Genomic DNA, 15101 nt, shown 5'->3' on the forward strand with positions numbered 1-15101 from the left:
ATCCCTTCAGGCACGAACTCAATAAGATTGTGATCCAAACTCAGGGTGTTAACGCTGGCTAGCATGGCTAAAGTATCCCATGGTACATCCACCAAATTGTTATAAGACAGATCTAGATCCTCTAGTGTCTCTAAGAAGTCTTGGAAGGCTCCGTCTGAGATGCTATGAAGCTGGTTGTTGGCGAGTATAAGGTGGCGTAGATTAACCAGCCCCTGCAGGTGAGTGTCATCCAGGATTGTTAGTCGGTTAGCATCCAGATGCAGCGCGTGCAGATCCTGCAGGTCAGTGAAGGCATACGGTCTAATCTGGCTGATAGTGTTCCGGGAGAGCGTGAGGTGTATGAGACTGCTCATGTTAGCAAAGTCTTTATGGCGCAGAGTCGTGATGAAGTTGTCCATCAGTCGCAGCTCAACAGTCTGGCGGTCAATATTGGGTGGTACAAAGAGCAAGCCGGTTTTTGCACACAGCACGGTGTATGAGGGCAGCAAATTCTGGCAGGTACAGCGCTTGGGGCACAGCATGGCATAGGAGGGAAAGCAGAACAGAGCCAGGCACAGAAGCAGCCCCTCCATGGGTACAATCCTGCAACAATCAGAGCACAGAGGAAAACGGTTTAGCTCCCATGATGACTATCTTCTATTTATGAATCTTATACACCCAAATGCGCACACACACCAAGAATAAATTAATTACACAAAGTGTTTCAAGCTTTTACATGCACATGTGAGGTTAAGGGAACATTTTTTTTTTAAACATGCAAAGATTGTCAGATACATTAAGACACACACTTGTATAAATTAGTGAAAGTTAAATCTGAGCAGACGTTGTAGCTAGTTGTGAGGTTATACTGTATGATAGCTACTACCATTTGCAAATGCCTAACTAAACTTACATTTGCCCTTGTGCAAATTACCATAATCAATTTAGCCATTAACATTTCCACATCTCTGGTTGCAATCGGGCATATCATGTAGGACACAGATAATTCTAGCTCTATTATGTTTAAAACATGGGCAGATTTAATGCTTGGACAAAGATGATGATTCTAGTCCTAGCGCAGACTCACTGCAAGACTCCGAAATTGCTTATTTAATCTCACCAAAGCTGATGTTGAACACAAGATTGCTAGCTATTATCCCACAGTCTGAATGTGTTAATGCAGGCATCTATTCTAGTGTTATATAAAATGCTGTTGCTGCCTTCCATAACATATGCAGAATCTGCAGATGGAGTAGAAGAGAGACCGGGATAGAAGAGATATGGAGGGGTGTGGGGGTTGGAAGCTATAGTTTCAATGAGAAACGAACGAGAGAGTGAGTGAGAGAGAGAGAGAAAGAGAAAGAGAGAGAGAGTGAGCTGGAGGACAACTCCTTTGGCAGCTAGCCAGTTTTAATAGCCCTCCACTGTGTGAAAGGCAGGACATTTGACACCCACCTCTGCCCCCCCAGAAATTCATATGTGGTACCACAAGGTGATAAAAAAGCTGTGAGAATATGAATTATTATTATTATATGTCATTGCTTTCTCATGAATGTTAATATCTGATTCATGGCTCTTTGTTTATTGGTTGTGCATATCATTCCATTTTAATAACTTTTATGTAAAAATGTAATTATTTTCACTGCCGGAAAAGCCATGCTGAATATCAAGAGGTTCGGGCTGTGGAGATGAAAGAGGATTATGTAGTAAAAAGAGATGTAGTAAAACTATCACCACCATGAGTATTTTACCCCTCTCACACTGCAGGGGGAAACATTGAGCTTCACTCTGGGTAGACGTCTGTGTCGATTGGCAAGAATAGCACCCAGAAACAGAGAAGCGCCTAAGTGAGAGATGGTGTTGCTGTGTGATGCATTCAGGCGAGATTAAGCCCCCTCTCTCCATTACACATGGAAAACAGAGTCACAGAAAGCCTCAAGAGAGAGCCATTATCCAGACAACTAACTAAGAACAGCACTAAGGTACGGCAAAGAGAAAGCAATCTCTCACTCTACTTTACAAACGTAGCATCGTTTTTTTTAGAGGCTGATGGCATGTATACACAAAGCACTTCACAGATTCCATGCATTTGCCCACCCATATATAGAATGGCTAAACAACCTACCTGGTTTCACAGAATAACGTTACTATACCTACATTTTTGCAAAAAAATAAAAAATAATAATTATGTGGCTTGCTGTATGTATCGCGGCACTTTCCTGGTAAAATTAACACTAGACACTAACAGCAACAATTACTTTTATTTACTTTCACACAAATCATACTGTAAAATGGCAGATTATCTGCTCATAGACACTATGAACAGATAGCAATGCTTTAGCGATGCAAAGGAATGGGGTTCTTTGTTTTTTCCGTGACCAGAGGCAGATGGCGTGAATATTTGTGAAAGCAGTTTGAAAACAATCTTTATACTTGCAATTCCATTTGGTGATGGTACAGACACAGAAATTACACACTTCAGCTTTAAATGGTATGGCACAATAGACAACCAAACATTGAGCTACAGCAGTGAAAACAATCATCCTCCAGCATCCCCCAGACCAGCTATATTCCTTGCCATTTAGAGCAAATAAGTCAAAACACAGCATGGGCAGGATTACAGGAAAAAGGAGAAATTATTACATGCAGCCACCACTTTGGGATGCCCCATGCCCATGTTTAATTCCACAAGCACACTGTCAGTGTGATTCTGTGATGTGTTCATGTGTGTCATTATGTCAGATTCTAAATGCGTGAGCATAAATGGATTTGCGTTGTATGTATCGCATGGGATAAATGGTTATAAATGGAATTCATTTCAGAGATTGAATAAATTTCAGCGCAAGCAAGCAACGGACAAGACATGGTTAAATTACAGTGAAAACACCTTAAAAAGGTTCTAATTAAAGCTAATTTAAATGTCAACATGGTCAACATTTTACCCTACCATCCATCTCTCTCTCCCTTAACATAATTCATTAATATTTCAGAGAGGAGACAGGCAACTGTAAGGATATTTGTGTGTAAAAATTAACTCTTACTGGAGCCTTTCTCAGTCAACTAATAATGATAAAAAGCACAAAAAAAAAAAAAAAAAAAAACACATCATCGTCATCATTATAATGCATTACTACCCATATGTACAGTAACGACATTTTATGACATTTTGTGCCAATGAAACAAATATGACAATACAGTCTATCAAGATGGTTTATGGGTAGTTGACATGAAATACTTTTGAAAAAATGCCCTGTGAACATGTAATGCTCCAAAAACAAGTTTAAACAAATTTTGTTACCATGCATGCAGTTTTTATGACCTCTTATGACAGTAATTGTTATACTACATGGAGTATTTTTACTTAAAAAAATGCATTTGTCACACTGCAGGACCATTTAAAATGAACTAGTGAAGTCAAAAAGGTTAAATATTGAAAAACGTAAAAGAAATTGTGACCAGATACAGAACATAACATATACACCTACCATTATACATTCATATACATTTTAATCTAAAATCTTGAAGTTTAGAAAAAAATAAAAATACAAAAAAAAAAAAAAAACAAACAAACAAACAAACAAAAAAAAGTCCATTTATTTAAAGTTAAATTTACTGTAACATGCTTCTGCAGTCATCATTTCAAGAAAAGCCATTACACTCTGTATCTGTACAAAGAGCTAATCTTGAAATTTGTCCTTCTTTAGTTTCATATGACAATGATTCAGCATATTTCAGCCTTTTTGCTCCTTCCATTAGGGATTTATTAACCACTGAGAAAAAAGTGCAAGGTAAGATAGATCCTGTTCCGCTCTCTCTGGACTCTTATTTAAAAGATTCAGGACAAAAATCTATTGAAATTCAGCTTGTTCAAGTTTGGTGGACACTTGGAGATCACAAATAAGCTATTTAAAAAAAGAGCATGCCCAGTGTGAATTTCATTCGATATAGAGGGTTCCTTTTAATCAATTTAGCTGTAAACATATCCTAATTATTAATCTGAACCAGATTTAGTTTGAAACAGCCCTTGGGAAAGAAACGTCACAAATAAAATATCTTTAATACCTCAAAGTTTCTCTTACACAGCAATGAGATCAAATGGAGAGCAAAAGGAGACTTTCTCCTGCTTCTCAGATTTTTCTCCTGAGAAACAGGCCATTCGTATCTCACACATCTCCAGTACATTTTCATTAGAGACATTAACAATGTCACAAACTGTATGCAGATTTGCTAAGATAACAATCTGCAAAAATCTCCTACTGTGTTTCAACAATTGTCTCATTTGTGTCTATTTGTTTTTTTTTTTTTTTTTTTTCTCTCAACGCAGTTATTCTCAAACCTTTCAGGCCAAGTACCATCTTTAATGAAATCATTACATCCAAGTAATACCTACAGTTGAGAAATTCGAGGAAACATAACCAAGTCTCCTGAGCTATTAAAGAGCTAACCCTGAGCAATAACATTTTCCTTTGGGATAATTTCTTTTTGTGTGTGAGTGTGTGTTTCTCTTTCTGTGTGTGTGTGTGTGTGTGTGAGTGGGTGGGTGTTTATGTGTACCGTATGCTCTAATGTTATACAGATGTACAAGTGCAGAGTTTTTCTTTGTTTTTCAGACAGTAGTCTCTAACCTGCCAAAGAAGATGCATGACGATTGCGTCCATTTTTCTGTGCCTGTGTATTTGTGTACTTCCTCCCACCCTCTTAATTTCTCCCTCTTGCTTTGTCTTTCTTTGCTCATTTCGAGCAGAGTAAACGGCAGAAGTAGGCTGTGGTATTTAAACAAAGCGAGACCTCTTCACACCCTCACCTTAGCTAACACTGTGAAAACAGCTAGCCTCCTTTGAGAGACACAGAGCTACCCAAGGCTTCTGGTCAGTTTTCGCTTCCCAATATAACGGCTTGACGAGTACCATTTTCAGTCATGTGTTGATGTATTTCCTGTTGAAACAGGAAGTTAGTAAAGGGCATATCGAAGGGACCCTCCCTTTTGTTTTATAAAGAGTCATTAGTGTTGAAGAAGCTACTTTAAAAAATTGCAGCCTCCCAAGCTACAAGCTACCCTTACAAAAAATCTAGAATCTGACAAACTTGCGGCAGATTTCCCACTCATTATTTACACATGCAAATGAGCTTGCGATTTGCCGCAAATATTTGCCAGAAGTTTGCAGCTCTTCACTGATAGTGGTGAACCTGCAGCAAACATTTGGCGACAATGGAGTTTGTCGCAAAGCTCATTTTATGTGAAAATAATCAGTGGCAAATTTGTGGCAAATTTGCTGCACGTTTGCCAGAACTCTAGATTTTTGTAACGGAACTCATATATTAAAGTTATTAAACAGTAGCATATAGATGGCTCCAAAGTTAATAGGCATGGATTAAACCAATCCAGTGGCTTTACTGATAACCCAATGCATTAATCACCTACACCCAGGGGCGTAGATCCCAGTGGGATGAGGGGGAGGTAACCCCCCAATAATTTACAGTATACCATGATCAGTAGAAACATGTAAATGTTTCACACACAACTATTCCATCCATCTCTCTCTGATCGACTTCCGGCCGATAAAGCTTTGTGTGCTAGACGCACACAATGGCCAACCATCCATGACTTTAACGTACACAGATGGGAGGTTCTGATACGGTCGAGTTGAGATGTACTTTGACCATTTTAGTGTTGAATAATTGCAGGCTGTTGAGGTTTCAAAAGAGAATGGGTCATGTAAATGCACACCAAGCAATTAGCCTTTGGTGTACATTAAACATAGGGCATACAAACCTGCATGCATTACCCCTCACGGTGATCACAGACTGCACATTAAAAATGAAAGGTCATTATTTCACCAATGGGGGTGTTAAGGTTTAGAAGTTTGTACCTCATGTTTGCTCCAGTATTTTCACAGCAGTTTCAATAAACTTCCTCCTACTATGTGGTGTCCTGGTTGCATGAAATGCAACCTGTTTGAAATGAATACATGAAGTTTTTATTTTTTATTATTTACATAGTAAGTGTAGTTTATAGTTTATTGTGTTTTTGAGTACTGGTGAATTACTTTGGAATAAGCTAAGCCATAAATTACACAATGATTAATTCCTCTTGTTGCCTAATATACAGGTAAGTTTTAACAATTTACAACATGTTTATGGCTTTGCAGAATATTCACTTGCAATGGAAATTCATAATGTTTATGATATATTTAATAGCCTATAAAGTCTTCCTGTCTCTGAAAAGACACACTCACACAAAAACACACCATCATACCTGAATACCACCCATAACTCATATCCCATTATGTAGCAAGGTTGTTTGCCATTCAGAATGGAGTTGTGAATGCTTTTAAAATTCCAGTTTAATTCCTGAATTTGAACTGAGGGAGCAAACAGGATGCAAAATTGTAACATAAATTTTAATATAAAGAAGTATAAAACAAAATGAAATTCAAAGACATATTAACTATACCTATAAATAATAATTGTTTTAAGTGTATGGTTTTTTACAGTAATAATAATTTCAGTAGGATTAACCCATAAACATACATTGTATTATCATACACACAACATATAGGGTTAATTTCAGAAACATTACATCAACCTATATATATATATATATATATATATATATATATATATATATAGGTTGATGTAATGTTTCTGAAATTAACCCTATATGTTGTGTGTATGAAAATTATATGAAAATTATAAAAACTTAAATAAACTATATATATATATATATATATATATATATATATATATATATATATATATATATATATGTTTATTTAAGTTTTTATATTTTTTTCTAAAACAACGTGGTGGGCATTATGTGGTTCTGTAAATAGTAATAAAGTTACAGTTATTAATTACACATTTAAATAGAATAAATAGGCACAATTATTCAAAATTAATGACGTTATGTTTTGTTGCCAAACTTTTGTCAACCTAATGTATTGAATTTCTTTGAATTGCAATTCCAATTCAGTTTCCAATTCAACATCCTAAGGGACATGGTCAATTAAATTCCAATTTCAACTTATAAATTAAAAGGCAGCCAATTCTTAAATTCCAAATGTTGCCCAACCCTGTTATACACCCAAAGTAAAGACAAAACACAAATGAGAACTCTTTAAATTCTCAATTGTCTCTCAACTGACACTAATGAGATAAATTGGAGAAGTCCAGTGGTCTCACATGTGTCATCTTTAGAGTTTCAAAAGATATCAACATTAACCTCAAACATTTCTCATGGAATTCTCCCAAGACCAAATTATCTGAGCTATAGCTCTATACTCATACTTTATATCAACATTTACTCATCTGTGTCTATTATTATCTCTCCTAAATAATAAAATGAGAAACATCTGAGAGTTGATACTTCATAAAAATCCATCAAGTCTCCTGAGCTATGGAAGAGCAACCTTAGAGCAATAGCATTTTCCTTTGGGCATCTTCCACAACTTTCACATTCACCTCTAAAATGAGTAAAAACAGGAGTTTAACCACCTCTCTTTTTCTCAAAACACTTGTGGTCTCTATCACAAAACCCATAATAGCCTCCTTTTCCTCTTTCTTAGCCCAAAACAAACAGGTAGCGAGATCGACAGGGGAGGTGCAGTGACACAAGCACTCTGTGACACGCACTTGGCGGACACGCGCTTGACAGATCCATCAGTGCTGGCTTCCCTCGCAGTTACTGCTACCATGTCTGCCAGGGCCTGTATGTCACTCCGATTACACAAACAGGCAGACACCCTCTCTCCGTCCTTCCCTGTCTCGAGCCTGCCATCCGCCATCGCTCAGCCTGCACCTCGTGCGAACTTAGCCCTCATGGCCTCCCACGACACAGGACTGAGACTGTAAAATACAGAAGATGACAGTAATAGGATTGAGGCGGTGGCGTGAGGAGTCGCAGTCATGTTAATCCACTCAGACTGCCAAAATGTTAAACGGTATTAGAGCTAGTAATTACCTCATCATCATCACCCCCTTCAGGCTAGCCCTCTATCCCCACACCTCTACAAGCATTGACTTGACTTGACTGGTGTAACACACACTCACACACACACACACACACACACACACACACACACACACACACACACATGTCCATCATGTCTCCTGAGCTATGGAAGAGCAACCTTAGAGCAATAGCATTTTCCTTTGGGCATCTTCCACAACTTTCACATTCACATGTTGGTGCGGCTATCCTTATGAGGACTCTCCATAGACATAATGATTTTTATACTGTACGAACAATAAACTCTATCCCCTAACCCTAACCCTACCCCTAAACCTAACCCTCACAAAAAACTTTCTGCATTTTTACATTTTCAAAAAACATAGTTTAGTATGTTTTTTAAGCGATTTGAATTATGGGACATTAGAAATGTTCTCATAAACCACATTTATAGCATAATATCCTTGTAATTACCAGTTTGTAACCTAAACAAAAGTCCTTGTAAACCACCCCAACCCCCCCCCCCCCCCACACACACACACACAAAATATGCACTTAATGGAAATGTCTGTCAATGACATCAATGACTACTCTCTGAAAGGAGAGCAGTGAACTGAATAGCAGTCACTGCACACACACTAGGGCTGAAACGATTAGTCGAAGTTATCGACAACGTCGATAATAAAGAATTGTTGACAAAAATCTTCATTGTCATTGATCTCATTTAAAGTAACATGAGATAACATTAAAGTGTAATGATGACGCACGAGAGCAGCACTGCAGTTTGCGCCTCACTGAGGAGAGGAAGAATTACACAGCTCACAGTCCAGATGCACTCTAACCTTTCCAAACAGCTTCAGGTGATGTAGATTGCAAAGTATAAGGGAATTATACAAAAATACCAAATAGGTAAATACAGAAGCACTCTCGTTGTGGAATAAGTGGAGCCGGTGCTCTTTAAAGGAAAGACCCCGGCGTTACATCTTTAATGCAGTTATATTTAATGCGTTATAGCTTTATTAAAGTTCAAATAATAAAGAAGCAGATCATGTAAATAACTATAAACTCCAAAACTGACATTTCTCTGTGCGGTCAGCACCTCTTCTATGAGTTGCACGAATGTCCCGATCTAAGGGGCAGAGATTGAAACTGCACCCAGCTGAGGCACACTCTGTCACGGGGACGCTTGTCCCTCGAGCGTGCACGCTTAATGCAGCTAGATTATAACGTGATGGCTCGCGACTTATTGAATCATAATACTTGTCACTGTGCATTTCTTATCGTGAAGAAAATTGGCAATACGCAGCTTTATTAATACGAGAGAGTTTGTTTTTTTGAGAGTTAAAGATGGATTGAACTGAACAGAAAGGTGAGAGAGGGTAGTCTTCACCCCATTATACACTGCAACAAAATACATTTTTGATTTGTTTTGGCTTGCTTTCCAATATAAATATCTAAAACTCCTTTAAAACAACATACATTTTCTTTAGCAGCTATACTGCAGAAGAAAATGTTTTTATCTGAGAATGTTGAATATAATATTAAAAATACAAATATTTTAAAATATCTAAAAATCCTTTAAAAAAATGCATTCACCTGAGAAGCAGCATATAATATATTTAGACTTGCTTTTAGAGAATAGATCTTGAATATAAATATATTTTGCAAAAGTATAACCAAGTGAAAAAATACACTTATATACAAAATACACTTATATTTAAGATACATTCTCTTAAAGCAAGTCTAAATATCTTATATGTTGCTTCTCAAGTAAATGTATCTTGTTTTAAGGATTGTTAGACAATTTTAAATGGAAAACAATACAAAAACACTTGATAATAGGATTTTTTGCAGTGAATGTCTTTACTGAATTAAACATAATAAAAAGTATTTTCTCTCTTTAATTCAGTGAATGTCATTTTGAGGAATTTTTAAAAGATGATTTTTCCTCTTTATTGTTAGTAAGCACGTTTAATACAACCTTTTATGTCGGGGCACAAGCTGAATAAACGGTTAAGAGCTAATGATTAATCGTTGCAATAATCTCTGAATAGTTGAATAATCGTTATAATAATTGATAGATTAATCGATTATCAAATAATTGTTGTTTGCAGCCCTAATGCCCTACTCAGCCCTAATGTGGCCTGAGTTTACTCAGGCCACATCCACAATACGTTTTGGACTTCCATCCACATTGAGACAGAGCTTCTCGAAAAAGCTCTCCCAAGCGGATACATTTGAAAACATAGTCTTCGCATTGTAGTGTGGACAGGGGAAACGGAGATATCTGAGAACGATGATGTATTTATTGTCATGTGACACAGTCATGTGACCCATTCAACACAAAACAATCAAGATGGCGGCCCATGTTGTAGTAGCGTTATTGTATCTGCTATCCATTTTGATATTGTTGTTAATGATAAATGTGACTTTGAACAACCTTCATATTGCATTCATTCAAAGGTGACGGGAAGTTTACTCGGAATTGCTGTCTGGTGATGGAACACGGGACAACTGCATTTCAGAAGGTACATCGAACTGCGATATGTTTGCGTGCAGAGTAAGGGTATTTAAGAGTTTTCATACATTTCAGTGTAGACGAGATACTTTTGAAAACGCTTGAAAATGTCAGAGTGGACGGAGAGTGTCTTACATTGTGGATGTAGCCTTAGCTGTCCTCATTTGGAAATACCATAGACTTCTTTACCAATTGTTTTTAATTAGTTAATTAGTTAATAATAAACTACTGACTAAACATTACCCTAACCATACCCCTAAAACAAAACTTGCATTTTTAATACTATTATATTTCCATGTTGGAAAAAATAAAAGAAAAATAAAAAATAAAAAATAAAACAGACACCATGGTTTTAATGGTTATAGTGGGAATTGTATTGTTTTTTTAATGGAAACCTGCCTAGTATTACCAAACCTAACCCATTAACCCAGTTTGTGTTCTATTTTATTGTATTACATTACTGTATCATATCGTACAGTATTTTATTGCTTAGTGTATTTATCTTTTTAGTATCTTTTGTAGTGATGCTAAACTAGCTAATTCAATTAACTAAGTGTAGTTGTACAAAATAGTCAACATTGCTACAGCATGCAATGATACATGGCAGTAAGAGGAATGGAGGAGTGATGTGTTTGTGACTTTTACATCAGTGCTGTTGTCGTCGTTGTTGTGTTTGTGCTTGTGGCTTGTCCCAGGAGTTGAACTGCTCTGTAGGACGTGTGCAATTTTGCCAGAGGACGGAGGCAAGGAGGACACGGTGCAAATCATCAAGGCATAAAGTACACAGCAGTTTCAGACACACTCATATCTCACATTAAAACAACCACAGAATGGAACAGTTGTGCCTCCAGACCACAATACTCACCTTGGTCGAACTCTTAGGCCTCACACAAGGTGACCGAAGCTAATAAACACTTATTATTATTGGTGATTAACACCCTTTGAACAGTTCTCTTTTATAGTAGGAAAGTGTGTTTAAAAGAAAATGAGAGATATGTAGAGAGAGAGACTAATGCTGATTTCACACGTTTGATTAGGGGTGTAAATATTTGCACTAAAAAGGGTTTGGTCATGATTCAATTATTTTAGAATGATTCATAACTATTTAAAAAAAATATGCAGAAAAAAGATTCAAAGTTTCTACTGAACCTTCTTTTTTTTCATTTTCTTTTTTTAATCCCCTTTTCTCCCAAACAAAAACAAAAACAAACAGCGTCTCGTTCCCACTCAGGGAACCAGGGTTACATTTCACGTAACCGAGATGTTCCCTTTCGTAGGAACTCGAGCTGCACAGTCGCATTGGGAAAGATATACATTCACGTCATGCAAACAGTAACTGCCAACTGTTTACGCCCTTGTGGCAAGCATATAGTGGCACACAAGTGAGCTAAAGCGTCTGAATATAACAGAGAAAATTATGAGTTTACTTCTGTTCCAACAGATAGAACCTGGGAAGCAGGAGTTAAACCCTCATCCAGATTATTAAATCTAACAAATGTATGCGGAGAGGACCACCCTTCCACCATACAAATGTCCACCAAGGATGCACCTCTAGTCAAAGCCCATGAGGATAGAATGGGCTTGAATACCCGAAGGTGAAGGTAAACTGCACACTTCGTAAGCACTTGAAATTGCATCAGTAAGCCAATGAAATACCCCTGTTGCAGCCACCATAGCACACAAACAAAGGCTCTGACTTATGCCACTGGCTAGTAAGGTCAACATAAACTCGCAGCACCCAGACTGGGCAAAGCATATGCCCATATCTTTCATGCTCCTCTGACTCAAATGGGGGAGGATAGAAAGCCTGAAAATTAAGAGTAAAACTATTAATAGAATAGATTAATAGAAACGCCCTTGGGCAAATAGCCCAAACAAGGTCTTAACACCACTCTTGAACACCCTGGCACAAAATCCATACATAAGGGATTGATCAACAGGGCATACAAATCACCAACTCTTTTAAACAATGCCAATGCTACTAGCAGGGCCATTTTAAGAGTCAGAAACTTATCAGCGACTGTTGCCAAGGGCTCAAATGGAGCACCTGAGAGTGCCTTTAAAACAACAGATAAATCCCATTAGGGAACACAGACGGGACGAAAAGGTCTAAGCCTGTGTACCCCATACATTAAACAAGAGACCAGAGAATGTCTACCAACAGAGACTCCATTGATAAGCACATGCTCAGCTGCTATAGCTGCTATAGCAGCAACCGCTAGGCATCCTCGTCCTCATCCTCAGCACCAAAGGACCCGCTGTGCGGGCCTCAGGGCTAGGATGCAAATGCCCACATGTAATCTCCATGGGAGAACGTCTAGCCCAATCCGGGGAGAGTGACAGAGAAAACCATAGGTCGGCCTGCTGCTCAGCTCCCATCTCCTCGGCATCCACGCCGGCCTCCCATGAGTCAAACGGCCACATGGCATTGGCAGACATGCGGCCTGTACCAGCACGTGGCTTGACCAAATTTCCAAAGGAGGCAAGGCTTTCATGGAGTGTCCTAACGTTCATTAAATCGCACTGTGGGCAATCCGAACCCTCCAACGTGGTCTCCGCATGGAGAAACCCCAGATAGGCAACACACATGTCATGGGAATATTCACCGACGATGAACCGCCTGCATGGAAGTAAGCACTTCTTAAATTCCATCCTGTGTTTCCACTCAAAAGGGAGAATAATAATGATCCTCACTTCGACGTGAGTAGTTGGTACAACACGAGCCAAAAGAGACTGTGCATTGAAGAACAGAAAATCTGACTCGATGGTGAGAAAGCGAGCACTTTTATGGAGCCCGTGACCTAGCTCCCTAGGGGCGTAGCTTAAAGCTAGGGTGTGTAATCCAGAAAGGCTAGCAGTTAGCAAGCTAGCTTTGAAAGCACAGAGCCCGCCCTCGCTTCAGAGGTGTCTCCAAAGCCACGCCTCCTCTATCACACATGAACACACACACACACAAAATATATCAAAAACAAATCAAACCATGTAATTACCCGTCCAAAAGAAAAACAGCAACCATGGCGTCATTTTTCAGACCCTTTGAGTCCCACAGTTGCCTCCAGCGCAGAATGTTAATTCTGCTTTTAGCACGCTCTTGATCCAGACGTTTTTTCATTGTAGAAGTTTCTAACATGGTCTTTCTTTTCTTGTTTCTTTTTACTGGTGGTTCAGGAGGAACATAAGGTAGTTCACCTTCCATTCTTGCGCTCGCTCTGCACAGCGTCAAGGAACCCGCGCTGATGACGTGTGATTGTCTGCGCGAACAAGTTGCGCGGTGGTATGCAAATATAGATTGACAGACAGGAAGGACATCCTATCATTACATTCGGGCCGAATGCAATGATTGGTCAATTAATTTTTAGTCATGTCCCTTCCACAGAAGATTTTTTTTTTTTACATTTAGACCACTTAAATTATCGATTGCTATCAGGATGTGAAAAGACTTTCAACCAGTATAACAAAAAATTGTTCTGGAAAAGATTGCACACCCTAGCTTTAAGCGCCACCAGCCAATAAATTGCCGTGATTGTACAAGGGCTTCAGACCACATGACACTCAGGGCATGTCCCAATGCGATAATGCAGCTCGAGTTCCTACGAAAGGGAACTTTTGTTTTCACATAAATATTTCTACCCATTTACCTCTAATTTCTGACATGAATGTTTTGAGGACTTATTTTTTTCATTTTATGTAACATCAATGCAGAAGTGATGGTTAAGGTTATATCTGAAAAGTTCAGATTCTAAGCTTTCAAATGATACCTCATGCCTGACTTATGTACGGGGACTTTAGCGTTTTAATCTTTAACTTTTTTCACGATATAGCGCCCCCCTTTGGACCAGGCGGCAAGTCCATAGAGTTTAAGGGGTTAACCAAGATTAATATATGATGTACACATACAGTATTGTGTATTGATAGTTCATGTTAACTAATTTAGTTAACTAATGTTAACAAATTAAACCTTGTTGTAAAGGGTAAATTAAAAATTATAAATCGGACATTCTTTTGACATATTTTAGAATGCATCTGGCTATAGTGTAAAAAGTGGTAATTGTTACCTTCAGGTACTATTTCTACTTGATCTAACTCTTAAAAATAACTTTTGTTGATATAACCTAATGTAGACAGGTTGAATGAATCATATTAAATCATATTTTAGACTTAAATCAGTTAATTTAGATGTTATCACATTAAAGTTAATTTTGAGGATGCCTGACAATTTTGTTATAAAGGTGTTATAAAACTTATAGATAATAAACGATAGATCATAAACAATAGAACATCAGAATGTCTTTAGAAATACCTCAGAGCTAATACACAGTGGGGTCCCAAAGTCTAATCCCTCACTAAAAATATTTTTTGAAAAATTATATATATATATATATTCAGTTTATACTGTTTATATTCAATTTTTCAAAAAAGATTTTTAGTGAGGGATTAGACTTTGGTCATTGGACTTTGGGTATAGTATGTTGTTTTTTGGTTATTTTTTGGACATTGGTTATAAGTTTTATATTACCTATGGATATAAAGCCACTGTAAATGCAAAAAAAACAAAAAAACAATTACTGTGTTTATTTCCATGTTTAAATAATAATAATAATAATAATAATAATAATAATAATAATAATAATAATAAAAAATGTGTTACCTTCCAGC

The 15101-nt window shown here is 37.6% G+C and overlaps 1 protein-coding gene across 2 annotated transcripts in view; it reads right to left on the reverse strand.

The window, feature by feature from the left end:
• Positions 1-15101, reverse strand: part of LOC127456252 (leucine-rich repeat and fibronectin type III domain-containing protein 1-like protein) — a 230634-nt gene that overhangs the window by 24123 nt on the left and 191410 nt on the right. For both annotated transcript variants that reach the window (XM_051724653.1, XM_051724654.1), the window contains exon 3: positions 1-582. This exon is cut by the window's left edge and continues 795 nt beyond it. In XM_051724653.1, coding sequence (XP_051580613.1) covers positions 1-582 — 582 coding nt within the window. The remainder of the gene's footprint in view (positions 583-15101) is intronic.

Source organism: Myxocyprinus asiaticus, chromosome 18, assembly GCF_019703515.2.
Source record: "Myxocyprinus asiaticus isolate MX2 ecotype Aquarium Trade chromosome 18, UBuf_Myxa_2, whole genome shotgun sequence".
NCBI classification, from domain to species: domain Eukaryota; kingdom Metazoa; phylum Chordata; class Actinopteri; order Cypriniformes; family Catostomidae; genus Myxocyprinus; species Myxocyprinus asiaticus.